General features: G+C 42.7%; 1 protein-coding gene across 1 annotated transcript; it reads left to right on the forward strand.

The window, feature by feature from the left end:
* On the forward strand, positions 1 to 23,804 carry LOC309804769 (uncharacterized protein). Its single transcript, XM_082622338.1, has 4 exons — positions 1 to 876; positions 14,563 to 14,640; positions 22,968 to 23,075; positions 23,300 to 23,804. Exons 1-2 carry the CDS (start codon positions 194 to 196, stop codon positions 14,612 to 14,614), a joined length of 735 nt encoding a protein of 244 aa, XP_082478464.1. The 5' UTR covers positions 1 to 193; the 3' UTR covers positions 14,615 to 14,640; positions 22,968 to 23,075; positions 23,300 to 23,804.
* The last annotated feature ends 804 nt before the right edge of the window (positions 23,805 to 24,608 follow it).

Below are 24,608 nucleotides of genomic sequence, written 5' to 3' on the forward strand. Positions count from 1 at the left end.
AGACTGCTGTGACGCGGGGGGCGGGGCTCAGGCGGGGTTCCCGGGGGAGGGGGCGGGCCGCCCGGCCTGGCCTAATGTGGGTGGGTCTCTGCGCCCCCTGCCTACTCAACTTCCCCCTCCAATTCCCTGCCTCCCTTTGATATCCAGTAAGTGAGGACGCGCCTCGTGGGTCGCAGCGGGGAGGGAAGGGGAGATGGGAGGTGAGCACGGGGGAGGGGTCCGGGCTAAACGGGGGGCGGGGCCCGCGGGTCGATGCCCCACCCCCCCGTCACAGCCTGACCGCCGGGGGAAAAGCCTCTGGGCGGAGGAGGTGCTTTCAAAACAAAGAAATGCGGCGTGGAACCCGAGGGACTGGGGTGGTGAGGAAGGCGGAGGAGGTGCGGCTGAGGCCGTCCGGCCGCCCTCTTCCCCTCCAGTCAGCCCGGAGGCGCTCCCCCCACCGCCTGCCCGGGCTGCGGTGCCGGAGAAGAGGGAGGAGGCTGCGTTAGGCGGCTGTTTTCCAGTTCACTTTTGCAGACCAAGGCGGAGAAGAAGAGCACCAGCTCCGCTGCCCCTCTTGGCTGCTGCGCACTCAGCCCCGAGCCCCGCGTGCGCTCTGTCTCGGATACCGAGCCAGCCAAAGTGTCCGGAAACGCGCAGAGCGCTCAGAACCTGTCCCGCAGCTGTGCGACGCGCGTCTCGAGCTGGCCGCTGCCGCCCCGCCCTCGTGCTCCTTCAGCCCCGCGGGCGGAGAAGCCGGCCCGCCCGCCGGCGCAGAGCTGGGGAACTTGAACTGGCCCCAGCGGCCGCTCTGCCGAGATCCCGCTCCAAGCCCGGGGGTGCTCCGGCTCGGGGTAGAGGGCACACCCGGGAAGTGGATTTAGCAAACACACCTTTGTGAGTACACACGCCACGGGCGCGCGCGCACACACCCTACGGGCGCGCGCGCACAGCCCAGCCGTCTGCAGACAGCGCGCCCGGGCCGCTCGGCGGCGGACGGTGGCTGCTAGCGCGCTCGGTGCGCACTTAGATTTGCGGCTCGCGTCCTCCCTGGGCGCCGGGCTGCGGGGAGCCCTGGCGCTCGGGACACACGCCGCGCTCTCTGCCGCCCTGGCGGCGCCCGAACGGCCCATCCTCCCGGGACAAGGCAGCGTGGGGGGCGGTCGAGCGGAGAGCGCAGCTTGCTGGGGCTAGGGCTCCGGTGAAGGCGAAGTAGCGAGCCCCGGCTGAACCCGGAACGCCGCGGACATTGTTCTTCGCACTCTCCAGAGCTCGGTTGAATCTGGGTCCAAAACACAGACTTAATTACCACGTTAGAGACATCCTTACTCTTTGCCCTGCCTTCTGTTTTTACTGTAAACCCTGTCACTGATAACTGTCGCTATTGTAAAAGATAAACCGTATCTCCTTTGACACTTTCGCATCTTTTAAGGTTATTGGCTGATACCCACCTGCCCGCCTTGTTGCCTGGATTTAAAGGGATAAGGGTGCTCCCGAGTTTTAAAGAAAATCGCCCACTCAGGGCCGAGGCACCGAAGACCTCGAGCTCCAGGTCTTGGCTCTTCTCCTCTTCAGGCTTCACTGAGCCCCAGGCTGCAGGTCCCCAGGGGACCTGATGCTGGCAGACTTTCCATAGCTGCCTTACTAGTTAGGAAAATGTTGGTGACATTATGTTTTTGTATATCCATCTGGTATTTTTCTGGGCACCTCCTCAATGCTTAGGAAAAGGCCTGGGTAGAAAACTGGAAGACTATCTTTATGGGCAAAAGGGAGAGGGAAGATTTTTCCTCCAGTTCTATTTCGGGGTTTCTTAAAAAATAAAAGTTTTTAAATTTTTTAAAAATATAGGTGATAGGAGAAGAAAGTAAGTCAAAAAGTAAAATTTGGGTTCCATTCCGTCTTCAAACACAGTCATGATAGGACTTAGGCTTGTGTAATGTGTAGCTTACAAAGAATTTTCATACAGGTACAGACAGAATCGCTGAACTGGAAAGTTAAAGATGACAAAACTCATACCCCCAGACAGGGTAAGTGACTCATTCAGGGTCCTACGTGGTGTTAGTGGAAGAAGTTAATTCATACTGAACGGGAAAGTAGACAGCTTTGGAGGTGCCTAATGTTTAGAGATCTTGATTTTGTATGGAACCAAAGAGACTGGATTTAAGGCATCATCCTACATTGGAGGGATTTCATTAAACTCTCTGTTCAAAGATGAATCTAGAGCCTCCAGCTCAGCCTAACCCCATTTTCCCTCTCTGCAGTCTCTTACATTGAGACCACATCCTCCTTCTTGAACTGTCCTCTCTCTGGTTTCCCTGACACTCTCCTGTCCCTTCAGTGTCTCCAACTCATCTTTCCTTGACTTACTATGGGGTTTCTCTTCCTCCCAACTGTTGAAGGTACACCCTGCCCTATAGACTATGAGGGTCCTGTTCTCCATTTTTAGTGGCCCACCCCTTGGAGAGTTTCCACTGTTCCCAACTCCCAACCATGGTCTCTGCTCCAGCTCACTCATTTCTTCATGGTGGCCAGCTCCCTTTTCCATTGCCACCTCAAACCCAAAAAGTACCACGTTTTCCCTGGAAACCAGACTCTCTTCCTTCCCCTAGATTGTTATTACTGTTGCCACCTGTTCATAAGCCCCCAAGAGTTGTTCCTCTTTGCCTTTGCCTGCAACTCCCATATAGGTTTACTTGCTGCATTATCTATCCCAGCCCCTCTCGCTCAGTCAATTATTCCTCCTCTTCACTCTGCACAGCCTCCTCACTGGTGTGTATAACCTTTCCTCCTGCAAATCCTCCTCCACCCAGCTGCTGTGCTTCCTAAAGTATAATTCTGATGGTGTCACCCTCCTGCTCAAGTCCCTGTAAATGACTCCCTGCCACCTACTAGGAAAAGTCCAAATTCAGATACGATCTTGACCAAACCCAACTTTCCAGCCTAACCTTCCACTAAAATATAGCAGACCTTCCAGTTCCCCAACAGGAATTTTGTTAGGTCCCATCAGGACCTCTCCCAGCTCCCCAGATGTCATCCCAACTTTCCCACCCTGCACATTTACTCCAGATGTTCCTGTGGCCTGTAAGAGAGACACTGTCTCTTCCCTTGTAACTTGTCAAATTCCTACCCTTCCTTCCAGGACTGGCTCAAATGCCGCTTCCTCTGGGAAAAGCCACCTGGATGTGTGATCTCTCTCTCCTGGAGTCACTGTAACGCTTTGGATCTTTCTCGTGACGTTTATACCATTCTGCCGAGGGTCACAGCTATGTTAACACCTGCTCAAGCCATTCATCTTCTCTCTCTTCCCTGGTTAGAAATTCTCTGAGGGTTGAGATTATGCCTCAGCCATCTCTGTAGTGCCAGGTGCCCAGCACTGCACTGCAAGGCTTCTGTCTCCCCAGAGGTCAGCTACCCTCATGAGTCAAGAAGTAAGTGACAGTATGTCATCTTTGGCTGGTACTGTGCCACTCTCATTTCTGAGGTATTTACAGTGTTTTTTTTTTTTTTCTGGTGTTCATAGAAATCGTTACTAAATTACTTACAATTGCCCTTTTCAAACAAGCCCCTATTGTAGGGACCACATAAGGGCTAGAGGCCTCTGGTTATGCTTCAATGTTTACCATTAGGCAATGGTAGGAAATGAAAGTACAAAAAGTCTACAGCTTCCCAAATGCAGTGACTCATCATATCAAATCACACCACACCACATCGGCCAGTGTGGTCAGGAGCTAGGCTCTTAGGCAGACTTCATAAACAGGACTCTCAGTAGCTAAACTGATAGCCACAAAGAAGAGAGACACCCTCTCCCCAGCACCTTACCAATCACCTGGCCTGTTGCAGTTAGATGCATCAATAGATGGATAGCTAAGGAACTTATTTCAAAGGAGCAGTAGAGTCCTGTCTAGACATCTGTCATGGCGTCTCTACCTGTCTTTAAGAATGAAAATTTGAATTAAATTCAGTAGAGATGTATCAAATTCCTGGAGCAGTGGTTTTCAAAGAGAGATCCTTAGAGTGCCCCAGAGCACTGCACACAATTTTGGAGCTGGGAACCAGAAACTGACACTCACTCCCCATGTGAGTCTTCTTTACAGTCAAGTTTGAAAACTACCCTTTGGTGGCAAGAACTTCACACAGCCCTGGCACTTAGGAGGAGGCCTGCAGAAGAAAAAAAATGGCTTTGCCTGATCATTATTGCTAGTCATCTCAGCTAATTAAAAGAATAATTTTCCATTAATAGGAAGACTCCAAGATGTGAGAATTAGATTAGATCTAAGGAACTTTAAGTCGTTTGAAGATGGACACAAAGTTATTCCCACTTCCATGCTTTTCCTCATATTGGGGTATACTTTTTATATTATAACCAAAGCCAGTTATGTTCCCTGGGATATAATTAAATTATTTAGAGAGAAAGAAAAGCCTAAAATAGCACAGTTAGCCTATGAATCAGGCTTATTCTCCCCTTCAGTGGAATGACAGAGAATTCTATGTGCCAAAAAAAGAGTAAAGAATGAGATATTAGAGATGACACTTATCAGGACAAAATGTCCAATAACAAGGGAAAGTGCCAAAAGAATCTCCCTGGTCAGTCGTTTCCACCAAATAGATCCTTGGGCAAAATAAGAAGTGGGCATTAAAACCATTGCTCTATCTTTGAAGAGGGGAAAAATTTGATCCATTTCAACTTTGTTAAATTCCAGAAAATGAAACTACTGATATTTCACTATTATCATTGTTTAGAGAGTGGGTGCAGATGCAGTGCTAGGTCTTTTATAAACAGTAACTCATTTGGTCCCCAGTGCCCCTTAGCACCCCTCCCCACCCTGCCCTGGCACAAGAAATGAATGAAGGAACTGAGGCTCAGAGAAATTCATCAAAGGTTATTCAGCTCTGATCTGGCCTAGCAGGGATTCAAGTTCAGGCTGTCTGATGATAAAGCCAGAACTTTTCCCATTATCCAGTAGTTCCCAAACTTGCCCAGATTATAAGAATAGCCCTGTGTACTTGTTTAAAATTTAGATTTCCTTTACCTCTCCCCTGGAGAGGGCAGGGGTGGGACCTGGAATCTGTGTTTTTGTTGTTGTTTTAATGTATGCCCTGGATAATTCTTTAGAAAAGACAAGTTGGGAAACATCATAATTCATAATTCAGCGGCCACATTATCACTTACCCACAGGTTTTCTAGAATTTTCTATAAGTATAAAAAAGTGTATTCAACAACTGATCAACCAACCCATCTTTTCCATCCTATTTCTAAGAGCAGTGTATTCTGTTAAGACAAAAGTCTTTAAAGTTACAATCTGGGTTTTTGAAAAATAAATCATTATATCTCAACATATACAAAAAATCAGGTTGGCAATTTGCTTATAAATTAATTTGCTTCAAGTTTTGTAATTTGGACAATAATTCCCCCCTCTAGAGGTAAAAAAGTGTTTGCTTTTGTTAAATATTAGATAATCTACTCTTGTTAATTTTTAGCAAAAATATTTTAGTGTAAATATAGTCTATTCGTTCCAATCCAAAGTGCAGTGGTGAAGATCACATCAAATGAAACCATCTCAGAACCGGAATGTTTAACAAGCCTCCAACATGACTTAGAACCTAGTGATAGCCAAAAGAAATAGGAAATGCCACATTTAATTATAGCTTTTAGTCCTTCCCCTTTTAAAAAACTGTAACTTTTTAAAAAGTTTTTATTGGAGTACAGTTGATTTACAATTTTGTGTTAGTTTCAGGTGCACAGCAAAGTGAATCAGCTATACATATACATATAGATGTATCTACTCTTTTTTTTTTTTTTTTTTTTAGATTCTTTTCCCATATAGGCCATTACAGAGTATCCAGTAGAGTTCCCCGTGCTCTACAGCAGGTTCTTACTAGTTACCTATTTTATATATAGCAGTATGTATATTTCAATCCCAATCTCTCAGTTTATCCCTCCCCCCAACCCCTGGTAACCATAAATTTGTTTTCTACATCCATGACTCTACTTCTGTTTGGTAAATAAGTTCATTTGTACCCTTTTATTTTTAGATTCTGCATATAAGCAATATCATATGCTATTTGTCTTTCTCTGTCTGACTTACTTCACTTAATATGACAATCTCTAGGTCCATCCATGTTGCTGCAAATGGAATGATTTTGTTCTTTTTTAGGGCTGAGTAATATTCCATTGTATGTATGTACCACATCTTCTTTATCCATTCCTCTGTTGATGGACATTTAGGTTGCTTCCATGTCCTGGCTATTGTAAAATAGTGCTGCAGTGAACATTGGGGTGCATGTATCTTTTTGAATTATGGTTTTCTCCAGGTATATGCCCAGGAGTGGGACTGCTGGGTCATATGGTAGTTCTATTTTTAGTTTTTTAAGTAACCTCCATACTGTTCTCTATAGTGGCTGCACCAGTTTACATTCCCACCAACAGTGTAGGAGGGCTCCCTTTTCTCCCCACACTCTCCAGCATTTATTGTTTGTAGATTTTTTGATGATGGCCATTCTGACCGGTGTGAAGTGATACCTCATTGTAGTTTTGATTTTCGTTTCTCTAATAATTAGTGATGTTGAGCATCTTTGCATGTGCTTTTTGGCCATCTGTATGTCTTCTTTGGAGAAATGTCTATTTAGAGCTTCCGCCCATTTTTTGATTGGGTTATTTGTAACTGTAACTTTTTAGTAAGTATTTTGTTAAGCTTGTCACAAGATAGACACAAGAATACTATTTAATTGAATAATGTAAAAAATATTTACTTCCATATTTATTTACCTGTGTCAACTGGAAAAAGAACTCCCAGTTTTAAACACTGAAAAAGTAGCACTATAGAAAAATCTTAACTTAGAAAATTAATGATTTCCTCAAAATTGCATCAATCTACCAGTTCACTCTTTGCACATATCTCTGGTAGGTGAGATGGTAGGGGAAAAACACATTGAAGACATTAAATGCTACAGTATGAACATATTCTCTAGGGAGTCAAAACGTGCTCTGACATGTATGAAGGATGTATTTGCAGAAAATAATGTCATCCCCCAAATCATTTCATAAACATACAGCATGAGCATTTTCCAAAGTGATCAAACAGTATTTTATTCATTCTCATTCCCATCTGGAGGAAGTAAAGACATACAATTCAGACAACCAAGTAACTTTTGGGGGCACCTTATGCCTAGAAAAAGATTATTTGCTTTTAAGAGACAAGCATGAAAATTAAAGTTAAAAATGTGAAAGCCAAACTTTATAATGCATTTATTAAGGACATTTTTATCACCTACAATATTCTAAATATTCAAGAACTCATTCCTTGTCAAGAATATAGCATCATGACAATTCAGATGTGAAAAGCATCACTTCCAATGACTTCGTTCAAACCCAGAATTAAATATCTTGTGAAATGAAGCAGTCTCAGCAAAAGCTCGTATGTCAGATATTTTTTCAACCTGAAATCTATATTAACTAACATGTCCACAGAACTACACTACAATAAAACCATGGTTATAAGAACCTTTATAAGAACCATCTTGAATAGACATTTTCCCCAAAAAACTGAAGATTTATTTCTTAAGTACCAAAACTTTTAAAAAAAATCTTAACCCTGAAAGCTAGAAATCTTCTAACGTGATGCACTTCCCTGGCTTCTTAAGCATAGGGTCTCACTATAAACACAATGATGACCTCAAGAGCTACTAAGGCATGCAAGACAGTTTGTCTACAACTAAAAACTCTAGACTTCTTTCATTCTTTCTTTCCTTTCTTCCTTCCTTCCTTTCACTTTTTATTTAGTTTTTAGTTTTTATGTCTTTTTTCCCTCAGTTTTTTTGGTCTTCTCCTCTACAGTTGTGCTATCCCCTGTTATTTTTAATTATTGTCATATAACCCCATTCCTCCTCCCTTTCTGAATTGTTGCTTCCCATTTGCTGTGGCTTTGGAACCCAGAAAACCCACTTGTTAGAATTGTGTGTAAAATAAAAATCAACTAAGTTCTTAATGAGGACATCCCCTATGGTTAAAATATGCACAGTCTATGTCACATTTATTTCAGCTTCTTGCAGACTTCCTGGATTCCAGGTAGGTCGCAGATAAAGGGAAGGTTATTAGATGGTCAAACTCTGGCTTCTGAGGGGTTAATACATGATGATAATTGAAACTCACGGTGATGGCTCTGAGGTGCCTGTTGAATGATCGTACATAAAATAATATATCTTGAGTATGATATAGGTTTAAAGTCTTTATAAAATTATAATCCTTTGAAGCTTGGTGGTTCACATCTGGAATTTATGACAATATCCTAACGGATTTCAGATAAACCAGAAGTTGCCGTTCCCACATCACATACAAGAAGGGCCTGTCATGCCTTCCTGTTACAGCTTGAGTTCACCCTGGAATGAGGAGGGATAGAGAACAAAATCCTCAACAAGCCCGCCTGGCAAGACTCAAGGCTATGCATTAGGAATGAACTGGTTGGTGCTCACCTTTCCAGCTGGCCTTGTCCCAGGTTCATTCCCCTCACTCTCTGGGGTTCTGCCAACACAGACTGCTCCGGCCTGCTTTCGGTTCCTTGAACACTTGAGGCTCACTTCCCCCAGAGGGCCTTTGCCCCAGAGTTCCCACTGCCTGGAATGCTCTCTCTCCCCAGGCCCAGCAATCACTGCCTAGTTTCCTCCTACTCAGCGTAATCATACTTCCTTAGGAAGGCCTGGCCGCTCTGACAGGTCAGCTCTGCCTATTACACACTCTTGTAGTTCATGTACTTCCCCTAGAAGCCCTTCTAGAATTGTAATTTTTCATTTAGTTGTGTGTAGGACAGATTACCTAGAAAATAGTAGGTGCTCAATAAGTATTTGTTCATTCCATGGAAGGGAGGGAGCAAGGGCACTTCAGCCAGACTGGCTTTCTCACTGTGGTTAACATCATGACCTGCCCGGAGAGCAGCTGCCAACATTTTACCTTCACTTGATTGCTGTCAAGGTCCATGGGTCTCTCCTTCCCTTTCAAGAAAAGAGTAAAATCTACTCAATGAACATGCAGCAGCATGCCATTGAAGCTATTGCTACTACATTCTAGACATCGTGGCCTTACTCCAAGCAAAGAAATAAGAAGAAAATCTTTCCAAACAAATTTCAAAACGTTTGCCATGCTGTGATACATGCTCCCTTTAACATTTGTCTTCTGTTAATTCTATTTTTCTGGTTTTTGTCTCAAGTTTTGGCAATTTCAAGTGTTCTGGTTACCATGGAAAGAGGAAACAATGATCTTTTAGAGGTTAAGAGGGAAAAAATATTCGCTCCAAACTGTTACATTAAAGATTCATTATGCCCTCTCCTGGGGCTCTTGGGTTTATCCTTAAGACAAGTTCAAATTGCTGAACATGAACTATTAGCTCTAAGTGAGAACCTTTACCTTCTTTCCTCTAAGCATCTTCATAACACTTCAGACATTTTATAAGTTCTTCCTGACACATGGGAAACTTAGGTTACGAAGAACCGTACGATATACATTGTCAGTTTTATTTTTTCTTTCGTTATTTCAGAGGAAGATAAAAATTTCCTAACTTTCAGAGCAAGAAATAAACATTAGATGTTGCCTCTTTTTTGTTGTTCTGTATGTAGTCTTAATAGCTGTAGTCTGATTAGTTATAGTCTTAATAAGTCTTTCACAGAAAACTTGACCAGTAATAACTGAAAAATTTGAAAAATCTGGAAAAGGAAGAAGATAGTTTACTTGTCTGCTGAAGAGGCAAATATCCCTACAATTTTACATCCTGTAAGAATGGCTTCATTTCTTTTAGACTTTGAACTTAGAACCTATGTGTGTATATATGGCTGTATAAGACTTGGTTTTTAACACATTATAGAATATCCTGTGTTGTAATTTTCCACGTCTCATGTCACCAGAAAGTTTCCAGGTTCCCTGAAGGATAGGTATGGGTGATTCTAACACCACCTCCTGCCTCATTTCTGTGTGGAAGCTAGCCTGCTGCCCCTCCCTCTCCACCTAAGGTGTCATCCTCCTGTGAAGCATCCATCTGATGGGCTGCTTCCCACTGCACTTCCCCATCCCACCCCGACTACTTTTTCTTGCCTTAATTCTGGCTTTAGGAATATCCAGAGGAGGCTTCTATCTTAAAAGTGTGTTTGACAGCTCATGCGGCTCAATATTTAAAAAAAAAACAACGCAATCCAAAAATGGGCAGAAGACCTAAAGAGACATTTCTCCAAAGAAGACATACAGATGGCCAAGAAGCACATGAAAAGATGCTCAACATCACTAATTATTAGAGGAATGCAAATCAAAACTACAGTGAGGTATCACCTCACACCAGTTAGAATGGGCTTCATCAGAAAATCTACAAACAACAAATGCTGGAGAGGGTGCGGAGAAAAGGGAACCCTCTTGCACTGTTGGTGGGAATGTAAATTGATACAGCCACTATGGAGAACACTATGGAGGTCCCTTAAAAAACTAAAAATAGAACTACTATATGACCCAGCAATCGCACTCCTGGGCATATACCTGGAGAAAACCATAATTCAAAAAGACACATGCACCCCAATGTTCATTGCAGCACTATTTACAATAGCCAGGTCCTGGAAGCAACCTAAATGCCCATCGACAGACAAATGGATAAAGAAGATGTGGTACATATATACAATGGAATATTACTTAGCCATAAAAAGGAACAAAATTGGGTCATTTGTAGAGACATGGATGGATCGAGAGACTGTCATACAGAGTGAAGTAAGTCAGAAAGAGAAAAACAAATACCGTATGTTAACGCATGTATGTGGAACCTAGAAAAGTGGTAGATGAACCGGTTTGCAGGGCAGAAATAGAGACACAGACGTAGAGAACAAACGTATGGACACCAAGGGGGGAAAGTGGTGGCGGGGGCTGGTGGCGGTGGGATGAACTGGGAGATTGGGATTGACATATATACACTAATATGTATAAAGTAGATAACTAATAAGAACCTGCTGTATAAAAAATAAAATTCAAACAAAAAGTGTGTTTGAGCAAGGCCAAGTCTCTAAAGTTATTCCTCTCAATTTACAATTCAACCATTAGCGATTTAGTTCTTGAGCCCCCTTTGAAAAATATCGATATCCCCCTAAGGGCTAAGACTTGAAGCCATTATCAATGTTTAATCCCAACCCCTCTGCCACCTCTCATGGAAAATTAAATTGAGGACAGGCCCTATAGGGTGGTGCTAATAAGAAGGGGGTTGCTGAATGAACTTCACTAATTTCACAATGTTACCTTGGGTTTCACACTCTTCAATGTATGGCTCTCCTTGAAGTTTCCTTTTTCTTTATTTTTTTTCCCACCTTGTTCCACCTTTGTTCCTCTTGCCTAGGTTTATCCACGTGTGCCAATGTCTGTATATATCCCCAGGTCTGTCTTTGTCGTGACACCGACTTGTCTAGCAGGGTAACCATAAAAAAATTAATTCAGATTCCTTGTTGGATGATTTAGGTATTTTCAGCTTCATTAACAGCTAATCACCACACAGTGGATTACACAACCACAGTTTGAAATATGCCTTCAAGGTGGCTAGACTAACAGGAATGATCGTGTAAGGGGACTTCAGGAGGGCATCACACACACACAGCTATTATGTCTTTGTGGGAACGTGCATTTGCCTATGAATTGTCTGTGCATGTTCTTGCCAGGTCCCTTCTTATCCTATTCCCAGCCCCCAGCCCACCCCACCCAGCCTCTGCCAGGTCTGCCTACAGGTCCCTCAGTCTCAGAGCCTTCCAGAGAGAAGTGAGAGATCATTCAGGTCCAGCAGTGTCCTGAGGAGTGTCCCAGTGTGCCCGCAGCTGAGGCAGACAGGCCAACTGTACCCCAGCAGGGTTCAGAGTCAGGCTGGGAGGTAAAAATACATAGCCAGGAAGCTTGGAAAGGTGCCACTGGGGACACAGCCAGGTATTTTGCTCCTCTGGCCCTGCCCTGAGGGCCAAATTAGCATCAGAGCCGGAAGTGTGACCCAGGAGCCAAAGTTTTATGTGGGCTCTTTCTCCAACCACGGAAAAGACTCTGGTAGGTATGGGGGGTGGGTTGCTGTGTGGGTTAGGTTAGTATGAGAGATGATGAGACCCTCCCACACCCCACAGACGCCAGCTCCAGTGCTGGCTTTGACCAACTAATGTCAGCTTGGCCAGAGTGGCAGCAAATTGGGGTAGGGTGCTGGGTGCAAGCCTGTGCTCCCACATGCAGGTTCTGCTTTTGCAGGTCTGGCACAAACCACTAACTCCTCTGGCCACACAAAGTGCTCTGTGGGCAGGGCTAGCCCTGTTTGCCCTGGACGGGGACCGTTGTCAATGGCTGGTTGGATTTGTCAGGTTTGCTCTCAACATTGGTCAATGACCATTGTCAGGTGTTGCTAGGGTTGCAGGAGAAAGGTTACACTTGATTGGCTGAGCAACTGTATTCCGTAACCAATCCAAATGCTGTGCCTGTGGGAGGGGGACTCAACACGATAGAGCAGTATCAAGCACAGGCAGACACATTCCGGGTACAAACAAGGCGTCTGGAAAAATGTAATGATGGTGTGCAGGAGTCCCATGCCCCTCGACAGCTCCAGCCATGGTGTGGTTGCTCTTCAAAATGTTACAGCCTAAGTTAAAGTCATTCCCACTGATTGGAGGATATCAAGATTTCAAAACAGGGCAGTGGCAATTGTAAGGAGGAAGTAAAACTCCTTGCTCATTGTGTTTTACAGCCTTCCTTAGTAAAACTGCTGAATTGTAATTTAAAATATTCCACCCTTTCAAATAAATTAAGTGCAGCCCTTAAAAACAGGAAATGAGAAAGGCGCGCACGTATTGTCAACTAAACATTCACAGACCTAGTACCACAAAGCGAAGTTGAAAATCAGAGAACAGTCCTATGAATTCACTATAGAAGGATGACAACAGGGGTCACCACCAAGGGAGACGTTATGCCTCTGGCAGTGAACTCTTGGGCTGAAACCTGAATGCTAATTAGGAAACGAATGAAAGACAAACATCAGCTCGAAGGGAAATTTGGATCCTGCATGATTGTAGATATTCTGAGATTCAGATAAACCTTATGGTACTAAGGGAAGTTAGAGTGTACTTGATGGTAGCAGCAGCTGAACCCTCCCTTTAGAAAACATAACTGCCAGTCAGCCAGATGTTCCTGCAGAACTCTGGCAATACATCAAAAGCAAACAGAATTATCTTGCCTGAAAGATAAGTTAAGCTTCTGTATAGTACTGATTTTCCATTCAGTTATCAATATAATCACCAAATTTTAGCATTTTTAAAAATTTTATGGAACATTTTTAAAATATTTATTTATTTATTTTGGCTGCTCCGGGTCTTAGTTACGGCACACGGGATTTTTAGTTTTGGCATGCAGACTTCTTAGTTGCGGCATGCGGACTCTTAGTTGCGTTGCGGCATGCATGCGTGATCTAGTTCCCTGGCCAGGGATCGAACCTGGGCCCCCTGCATTGGGAGCACAGAGTCTTACCCACTGAACCACCAGGGAAGTCCCTGGACTTTAGCATTTTTATTGTCAGTTTCTATTCAGTCACAAGAAAAGTTTTTTTAGTCTTCTTCCATTCCATGCCATGCCTCTCCCTTTGCTCTCAGACCTGTTCCTTAGAAAGATGGAGCAGCCATGCAAGAATACTAAGGGAGGGAAGGAAGGAAGGAAGGGAGGAAAGAAAGAAGGAAGAGAATGAAAGAAGGTACATCAGTGTATGTTTCCCATGGGTCCCATCCCCTATTATTCATTTCCCCTTTCCAACTCAGACTCTTCTGCTCAAGAGGGACCCTACATTCAAGCCAAGGAGCTTGAGCTTAGTTTCAGACTGAAACAGTGTTTCAGGATTCTGCATTTTACTTTATATACATTTTGAAGTAACTCAAAACGAGAAAAAAGAATAAGCTTCCACAACTGAGTTTTGGACAATTTCACCTTCCACTTCCACTGGTGTAAAGAAGAATATTCCTGATTCACTTTGTTATAAAGCAGAAACTAACACACCATTGTGAAGCAATTATACTCAATAAAGTTGTAAAAAAAAAAAAGAGTATTCATGAGGATAAATATTCATGAAAATATTCATGAGGAGGATTGGCAACAGGACTGCCTTACAGAAAGTACACCTTCACAAGCCTTTCCACCAAGCTCCTCACTTAACTCTACCCACACAGACCAGTGGGACCCACCAAGCTCACTCTACCCAAGATCCTCCTGTGTCTTAATGGAGACACTATAATAGCAGTATCTAGCTTTTCCAAAGGGGAAGAAACTTAGTATTTTGGGTTCATTTTTGTTGTTGTTGTTGCATGTGAGGCTAAATGCAGATATTTGTGCTGTTGGCAACATCTTAGGAAGTGATTTAGCCCACCTGCATAGCCAGGCATAATTTATCATGTGGCCCTGTGACTTTAACTCTATTTCTTTCTCCCTTCCGATTATTTCAGTCATGTTTGTGTATTAATGACTTAGGGCATAGCTTTATTATTTCAGAGGCTCTGAAGTCCTACTTGACTTTTCTAATTCAGAACCTAGCTTTCTCTCATTCTGACCTTACCTGCTCTCTTCAGGAACAGATCCAGGAGACCAGAAAAACTTACCACCCACATCTACTCTTCATAATCAAGTCACTGGATGAAGACAGGCAGGTAAGCTGGGAAAGTTATCCTAGATCCTGTTCTGGCCTGGCAGGCACACCCCACACAGTCATCGGTGAATATTCTCCAGGGTTAGCACTGCCCAGGGCTTTGCAAATTGGTGTTCTCTCTCCACAGTTTATATTTCAAGACAACTTCCAGTGAGAATCATATAGTCAGAAACCAAAATGGTAGGTTATAAAAACCTACTGGATCAGTGAAAAACAAAAATTTGACTGCTAATTTCAACCTATAATCAAAGAGTAAAAGTCATCCATTTAACTTACATCCCTTTCTTTTTCTGAATCACCATCTCTAATAAAGGGGAAATTTTGTTTAATGATAAAAAGTAGAAGCAAAAGGCCTGGGATAACCCACAACTAAATAAGCAGTTGTAGAACATTAATGATCATTGGGAGAAGATGAAACCAAAAAGGGAGAGACAGGCAAGGGAGTTGACATGAAGTTTGAAAGACCACATTCAGCCTGCACCCTCAAGAAAATGTCTAAGAGAAAGTAGGCCAGAACAACAATGAAGGTAGGGTGAAAAAGATGTGACTTTAGTTTTCAAAATGTCATGTCCGTATTGAGTGTCCCTTTGGTCCAAACGAGAAACAAAGGGAGAAATCAAACAGCTTCAGTGACAAGCAGAACAGTTGGCAAAGAGTCAGGGGTAAAATCTTGGGGAAGTCTCAGTGTGCAGCCTAAGGACAGATGGGAAGAGTCCTTCCAGCTCCTCTGTTTCCCCAAGTCCTGCTTTTCTCATTGCCCACTATTCCCCCTTTCAGTCTGCTCTTAATTTTACCCCATGCCAACGCTCACACCTGGCTCTCTCTGTGGATTTCTTTTCTTTTTTTTTTTAAAGCCTTCTGGGGAAGACTCTTCATTCATTCATGCTGTACATTCAAACCATTTAAGATGTGATTTTTCAATAACATACGATTAATTTATTTAAAAAACCACTTATGGGGGCTTCCCTGGTGGCTCAGTGGTTGAGAGTTCGCCTGCCGATGCAGGGGACACGGGTTCGTGCCCTGGTCTGGGAAGATCCCACATGCCGCGGAGCAGCTGGGCCCGTGAGCCATGGCCGCGGAGCCTGCGTGTCCGGAGGCTGTGCTCCGCAATGGGAGAGGCCACAACAGTGAGAGGCCCGTGTACCACAAAAAAAAAAAAAGAAGAAAAAAAAAAGCCACTTATGATGCTCATAAGCAGAAGGGCTGACTTGATTCCATAACAAGGCCATGACCAGGTGGTTTTATTGGTTGTGACTCTTTCCAGCAGGCTTGGTATTATAAAAAGCACAGTGGAAAGGGAGATCTAGACTTTGCTTCATTCTCTGGGATGTTCTGGAGAGTGAGTGTTGACAGATCACCAGGTTTTCCTTAATTGTTCCCAATATGTACATAAGCGGATGTTTCTTTAGGCAAAAACAGCTATTACAATGAGCCCAGTGAAGCTTTGAATTTCCTTGAGCCTACAAGAGATTTTAGGAACACCATTTATTAAGATCAATGTGCTTTGTTTTGGTCACTGAAAGCCATAACCATAAAAGAAAAAAACTGATAAAATGGACTTCGTTGAAATTAAAAATTTCTCATCAAAAGAGACCATTAAGAAAATGAATAGGCAAGCCATGGACTGGAAGAAAATAATTGTGAAACATAAACTCGACAGAGGACTGATAGCCACAATATATAGAGAACTCCTACTCAGTAATAAAGACAAAAAAATTGCTTGAATGGATAGAGGATTTGAAAAGACATTTCACAAAAGATGTATGAATGGCAAATAAGCACATGGTAACGTGTTCAATGTTCTTAGTCATTAGGAAAATGGAAATTAAACCCACAATGAGATATCACCACGTACTCACCAGGATGACAACGCTAAATGCAAGCTAGGATGCGGAGCAACTGGAACTCTCATACATTGTTGGTGGGAATATTAAGTGGAACATCTGTTTTGAAAAAGGAATAGCAGTTTCTTTAAAAACTAAACATACACCAAAGACAAATATCATATGATATCGCTTATATGCGTAACCTAAAAAAAAATGATACAAATGAACATATTTACAAAAGAGAAACAGACTTAGAGAACAAACTTATGGTTACCAGGGGGGAAGGTGGAGGGGAGGGATAGACTGGGAGTTAGGGATTGACATGTACACACTGCTATATTTAAAATAGATAACCAACAAGGACCTACTGTATAGCACAGGGAACTCTGCTCAGTATTCTGTAATAACCTAAATGGGAAAAGAATTTGAAAAAGAATAGATACATGTATATGTATAACTGAATCACTTTGCTGTACACCTAAAACTAACACAAAATTGTTAATCAACTATACTCCAATATAAAATAAAAATTAAAAAAAACAAAACTAAACATACATCTACTCTGTGATTTAGCAATTATGCAAGTAGGTTTTTCCCAAGGGAAATGAAAGCATATGTCTATAAAAAGGCTTGTATAAGAATGTTCCCAACAGCTTTATTCACAATAGCCAAAAATGATACATCCCAGGTGTCCATGAACAGATGAATGACCATACAAACTGTGGTATAGTCACACAATGGAATACTACTCAACAATACAAAGGAATGAACTACTTTCACACAGAATAACGTGACTCAATCTCATAGACAGTATGCTGAGTGAAAAAGGTCTTACTCGAAAGAGTTTATTTTATTTGATTCCATTTTTATATGAAATTCTAGAATAGGCAAAACTAATCTATAGTGAAAAAAATTGAAACAGTGCTTGCCTCTGGGAAGGGGAGTAGGGGCGAGGATTGACAGGAAACTGGGAGGGAACTTTCTGGGGCAATGGTGATGTTCTATGTCTTAATAGGACTTTGGGTACACAAAACTCAGAAAGTATACACTTAAGGTTTTATATTTCATTATATATAAATTTTACATCAGAAGAAAAAAGTAAATATCAAACTGAAGTTTTTAGGTGGAATTTGGTTCATGCCTGCCATTTACTTTTTTTTGGCCATGCCCTGTGGCATGCAGGATCTTAGTTTCCCCATCAGGGATCGAAGCTGTGCCCCCTGCAGTGGAGGCACAGAGTCTTAACCACTGGACTGCCAGGGAAGTCCCTGCCATTTACTTTTTTTTTGGCTACATTGGGTCTTCGTTGCTGCGTGTGGGCTTTCTCTAGTTGCGGCGAGCAAGGGCTACTCCACGTTGCGGTGCGCGGGCTTCTCCTTGCGGTGGCCTCTCTTGCAGCGGAGCTCAGGCTCTAGGCGCGTGGGCTCAGTAGTTGTGGTGAACAGGCTTAGTTGCTCCGCGGCATGTGGGATCTTCCCGGACCAGGACTCAAACCTGTGTCCCCTGCATTGGCAAGCGGATTCCCAACCACTGTGCCACCAGGGAAGCCCCCATTTACTTTCAAAAGCATGAGAAAGATAAGAAGGATTAATGGAGGAGGGATGTATAGATATGCAATAAAGCAACGTAGTACAATGTTAATGGTAGACTCTACAATTAAATGGTGGGTATATGGGTATTCACTGTAAAATGCTGTGTAAAATCTTGTGTATATTTGGAAACACTCACAGTAAAGTGTTGGGGGAAGAAAATAAATGTGCTAGTCTTACCCATGGACCCTCTTCAGTTGTTTGTTAGATCTAAATACTCTATCTTTTAATATTCATATTAGATTATAAATATAGAAGATGAAGCCTTGGGTTTGTAAGAATCTCACATCTGACTTCTTTTTCTTTTTAAATCTAGTCTTTCATACCTTTTATTGTAGCAGACAAAAGAAGCCAGGAAACGGTTATTATGGGAGGAAGGGAGGGAGAGAGACCTGTGACCCTAAAAAAAAAACCACACACAAAAAAAACTCCTACTGTAAAATATTGAATATCAAGAGCCGGCAAGTGCTTCAGAGTTGTAGAATCAAGAAATTAATGAAAGCACCAAGACTGCATCCTCAGAACCGCTGGGGAATGATAATTACAGACAACAGTATTTCTGGAGCAGACACATAACCTTGATTCCCAGGATACCCCCTAAGGCACTCTAATAGTATGCTATTTGAGGAAGGTTTTTCTACCTTTAATAACAGGGAAATAATGTTAGAAGGAAAGAAATCCCTTATTTAGCCACTAGGGTGTCATTATTGAGCCCCAGTTGAAGGTCCCTTTAAAAGCATCCATATGGTAAAAGAATATGTTTCCCCACGAAATCAAAACTGAGTACATCTGAGACTTCTGAACATCCTTTTTCTTGGATCTTAAAATGGATTTGTGCATATTTGTGAAAAAAAATTTTATGATGTGCTATCTTCCAAAGTGAATGGTTATTTATAATTCATAAAAGACCTGAGCACAGGAAAATTCTTCCCTTTTATTAGCCCTGTAAAGTTAGACCAGCTGATCTTTTAGTACATATTACAGACACCAAATTCTCCGTATGGTTGAAGTTTCTCTCCTCAAACTAAATGCAAAGAGGCAGTGCTACTGAAGCTATTCTTCAAAAGCTGGTGGGGTCCGTGTCTCTTTTGATTAAATGTTAAATAAACAAAAAAATCATTCTCAGAGCCAGTCTCTAAAGACACAGAAGGGAGCATACTTGGAATGCTAAACATGCTTTCTAAATCTTGCACAGCCTTTGTAAAATACCACGGCATATTTTTAAATGGATTTTCTTTTCTGTTTCCAACATTTAACCATCGTCTTCGGACACAGTTGCCACATCATTTCTTTTCAGCTGCTGCTGGCTGCTTGTGGGTCATAGTACAGGTTCATGAGCAGAAGTGACTTGAGTCAAGGAGTATGGGCACCAGGGATTTGGACCCATTACAGGGAGTCCTGATGCCAAGGGCTTCCACCCAGCTGCACCTGCACATCCCCGACATGATATCATAGAAAGTTACTTCCTTCAAAGAATCCAGCTTTCTTAGCTCACCCTACCAGGGTCACATCCACCTCGATTAGTGGCGTGCCTCGGACCCACATAAGAGAGTTTCACAGAATTTTTAGAGATCTAAGTTCAATCTGAAAATAACACATGGTTTTGTTTTCTTTGAAGTTCCCTGCCCTCTAATATTCCAGACGAGCCTTTTAAGCTCTGGTATAGAACTTTCTGGAGATAGAAACTCTTTCTGTGTCCTGACTTTTAAATACCTTGACTTAAAATATAGGTTGCTAACTGCCAAACACAAAAAGCCAACTCACTTATAGGACAGGATCCTTGGTCAGAAAGGATTGCCTCACCTTGCAAGGACAAGGGATGAAGGATTCAAATGATTCTTGAGCAACTTTTTTACCACCTTATGCTGCCTGACTCAGAAGAGGAGGATGAGGAGATCTCAGCCTCTTGATGATACACCAGCTGCACTATGTAGTGCCAACAGTGGGAATGGAAAAGGCAATATTTATTCTGAGGGCCCTCACAGCATCATCATTAAGTCATTCGTCCACTCCTAAGTGGTTTGCATTTTCCAAGATCCAGAGAGGGAGGCCCATGAGCTGTAATTCTAGGCATTTTTTTCCCCTTTCTACCCACACTCTTATTCAACATGTCTAAGCACTGTTTGGAAAAACCAGATAGCTGACAAAACCAAATATGCAATATGCTATCATATGTTTTCGTTTAACACTTTCAGAATTTATTTCCCCATCACATAAATGAAATCTTTCAAGTTCTTCTTCCTCATCATCCACCACCCAAAACACTAAATCATTACATAACAGAACTGTTAATCAATTATCTACTGCGTCATATCCCTCCCTCCCTCCCTCCCTCCATCCAAGCATCCACGCTACAAGTATTCCTTAAGAATTTACTATGTGCCAGTCCCTATGGTGGAGATATAGACATGAGTAATTTATAACCTTGCCCTTCAGGAGCTTCCAGTCATACAGAAGATGCTCACCTCTATGTCTCCCAAGCCTTCAATGAACAGTTAACTTTCTGTTACTTCATCACAGCAAGAAAACAGGAGCTCTTACTCTGCCCAGATAATACTCCTAGGTTCATGAACTTTGTCCACCGCATTTTCTCTGATCACCACCCTATCCTCTGAAGCCTGGTACACAGTCAGTCATGAGAGAAACTAACTAAATTTACTACTGGAGCAAATTTCGGGACATAGCTTGGATAGGACACAGGATAATGTCAAATTCTCACTTTGCAATTTTAAAATTTAAATAGCCACTGCCAAATACAGTGTATTTAATTTTCTCTCTCCTTTCTAGGGCATTGACCCCCTCCTTCAGAACTAGACCTTTGGGGTTTCAATTCATCTGGCTAATTCACTCCAATCTACCCTTCAGTCCAATCATCTTTCTGGTTTCCAGAGATAAGTCATGGGATCTTTCCTTTTGGGAGGCCCTAAGTGTAGCTTCCTTACCCATCATGCACCGAGCTGTGTCCTTTGAAATACTGTTGTGCTTTTTTTTTGAGGGGGAGGGGAACCGAATTGGAATGAAACCTGGGTTGGGGAGAGGATGCCAAGAAGGCACCCAAGGCTTCCCTTTATGCTGCATCCAGCCAAGCCTCTGACCAACTCAAGGGTTTGTTTATGACATTTCATAAGCAGACCTGACAAGCTCCTTTGGCAATATTCTTTGAAGAAGTTTCCATCCCCCAGGACAAGGCCAGAGCTTCCCGGTCTGCCTGCCATAGCTCACCAAGACTGGGTTCCAGGTATGCAAATGCGTTACAGGTGCGTCAAGATGTGGACCCTCTCAGCCCAAGAGGCTGCCAGCCTGGGTCAGAGGCAGCCAGGGCAGCCACTCATGAAAGGTAGGGCTGGGCTGATAAGAGTTCTGGAGAGGTGACCAAACTCGGTGGCCCCTGTTTGCCTTGGGGCCAGAAATTGGGGTCTGCCATCAGTCCCGTGCTGGCACTTGGTGCAGAGGCCTGCTCCAGTCCTGGAGTTATATCCTTATCCTCAAAACCCCCCAACCTTCCAGGCTAGGTTCTCCGTCACCCTTCACTCCTCTTGGCCCTGAACCAAAGGTGACCACGTCTGGCTGCTCTTCTGCCTGGTGTTTATGATCATCCCTTTGGGAACCACTAGCCTGGGTTTTCCCAGCTTCTTCACCCTCAGTCCCCTTAGCCCAGCAGGTTCAACAGAATATAATGCCAGCCACTTATGTAATTTAAAATTTTCTACTAGCTACCTTTTTTAAAGTTTAAACAGGTAAAAAAAATTTTTGCATCCAAATTTGTTATTTAAAACAGCTTTATCGAGATAAAACTCACATACCATACAATTACACATTTAAAGTGTACAACTGAGTATATTCACAGAGCTGTACAACCAGTGCCATGATCAATTTTAGAACATTTTCATCACCCCTTAAAGAAATTCCATACCCATCGGCACTCACTTCCCATTTCCCTCCAAAACCCCCAGCCCTAAGCAACCAACCATCTACCTTCTGTCTCTGTTGCTTTGCCTCTTGACCATCTCATATAAGTGGAATCGTACAATGTGTGGCCTTTGTGTCTGACTTCTTTCACTTAGCATTGTGTTTCAAGCTTTGCTCATGTTGTAGCATTCACTTTAATCATTTACTTTATTTAGTTCAATCTATCCAAAATATCATTTCAACATGTAGTCCCTCTTAAAGATGATAAATGATGTACTCTGCATTCTTTTTTTCACACTAATTCTTTGAGCTCTGGTGCGTATTTTACACTCAGAGCACATCTCAGTCAGACCAGCCACACTGCAAGTGCTCAATACCCACATGTGGCTACCGGCCACTGTGCTGGAAAGCACAGCCCTAGCCAGAGTCCTTTCCATTACTCTTCAAAGGCAACAGCTTTCTCTGTTCACCACCATACTCCTGCATACCCTCTCTACCCCATCAGTACCTACACCGTGGTTCACAAGTGGCTTTAGGATTTTAAGGCCAGCACCATGCTTCTCTTCCCCAGTAGAGAGCCCCAAGCTTGTGCTTCCATCTGGGCAGTGGCCGCTCAGGTCAGAGCCTGCACACAGGTAACTGGAGTCCATGCTGCCTGGTCACTTTCCTTGCCCAGGTGCCAGAGCTGGATGATATATCTAGCTAAAGGGAAACTTTCTGCTTTGAAAAACTTAACAAAAGAAACTTTATTCTTACTTTTTAGAAGCAGGTCTGTCATTTCTTAATTTTCTCCCTAGTACATTTTCCAGCCATTGTTTTGCTAACAATTGCTCTAAGCACACAAATAAAGCTCACTGGTAGTGGTAGATGTGGGAAATTGCTACAAGCTTCCTCACAGCTTTATCCTGCTTCTGTCAGCCATTTCCCTAAGAAAATGGATGTTTAATCAATATGAGGCTGCATCTTATAAGTCTAGCTCATCAGCTATCACCTCCTTCTAGGCTCTCAGAAGAGACAGAAGCCTACAGCACTGCCACCAACTGCCCAGGATGCAGGGATTTCAACAGGAAACGGGACCTTTATGAATGAAGCACATTATTTATCTCAGTGTGGGTATATCTATATGGTCATATGTAAGTTACTTCTAAACACCTGTAATTCTTAAGATGGGCACATGGCAATGTTTGTGAAATTGCCTTTTTGAAGGAAAAGCTTTCAAAATTGGGGTTATTTAGTCCACAATATGGAAAATTGAGGGCAGGTTTAATATGTGCAAATTTAACAGAGACATAAGAAGAACAACAATATCAGCATCTTCCCTGTTTTTCCTCAGGGTAAGAAGAGAGAAAATGAGCCGCAGTTGCTGGAGAAGGGACTGAGGTTCATCTTCGATGTCAATAACATCGAAGCTCTGGAGAATCTTATGGAAGGAGCTTCAGGGTTTTGGTCAACATTCATTCTACCAACATTTACTGAGGACCTTCTGGGCATTTCTTGGTTTGTGTCTAATTCAGTCACAGAGCTAAATCGGGAAGATTTCACTAAAATGCTTCTCTGGAGTGTTTCCCTAACGTGAAGTATTGCTATCTCTTTTTTCCCAACTTTTCTTCTTATTTTCTGCCACCTATGAAGGTTCACAGGGCCCAGTCCTGGACCCTGCAAAAAAAAAAAAAAAAGCTTTACAAATCAAGAATTATTCTAAAAGAAAATCTGACCCACCGCACCAGTCAAGATTTCAGCCTCTTGATCAAACAGCCACTCATAAGGCAATGGCATGCTGAGAAAAGCAGGCAGTAATGGTAGCCAGTTCAGAGGTGTGAGGACTTGCTGTGAACTGGTTTATATTACCTACCTCCTTTTACTCAACAGAAACTTTCTTCTCTACAGAAAATGGCAATACCACTACCATTCTAGGATTCCTTGTATTAGCCTCACCCAGCAACTGCTTGGCTGTCTATCCAGAATAGTTAAAACAGCCAGTGCCCCAGGGAATGTCATAAAATTTCACTGTATTCAGTGACGCCCTACTCAATGAATTGCAGAGAACCTAGTCTTCTGCACACCTGGCTATGAATCACTGATTCAGTGATCTCCATTTGGGATCTGATTTCCTGAGGTAGTTAATTTAGCCTTCATGAGATGGAGGTACTGAACCTTTCTTAGGGATGCATGCCTAATTTCACATAACTGTGAAGTTACTTCGGTTGTTTACATGGCAATCTTGTGTGATCTAAGCAACTCTATTGCTGTCATTTTAAGACCGTTTGAAACATCTTAATGGTCCCATTTTTTTTTCTTTCCCTCTTGCTCATTTCCAAATGGAAGGAATTCTTATGAGGTAATAGGGTGGTGGGGAGAAACACAGTTTGCTTTAGCTCCTACTAATTATTCCATGTTATGCTTGAGTGGATTATTTGCATCCAATCTCTATTTGTTAACATCAATGGGCTATGTTTGCATAACTAGATCGAATTATAAAAAGACTTCCATTTTGAATGGTTAACTCTCACAAAAAGAAAGAAAAAGAAAGAAAAGAAAGGAAGGAAGGAAGGAAGAAAGAAGGAAAGAAGGGACCATATCCTAAGCTAGAGATAGCAGCCTTGGGAAACCTGTATTGGAGGAAAAAAAGAATCTCTTAAAGT

The sequence above is a fragment of the Mesoplodon mirus genome, assembly GCF_964341445.2.
Source record: "Mesoplodon mirus genome assembly, chromosome: 5".
In the NCBI taxonomy this organism is placed as follows: domain Eukaryota; kingdom Metazoa; phylum Chordata; class Mammalia; order Artiodactyla; family Ziphiidae; genus Mesoplodon; species Mesoplodon mirus.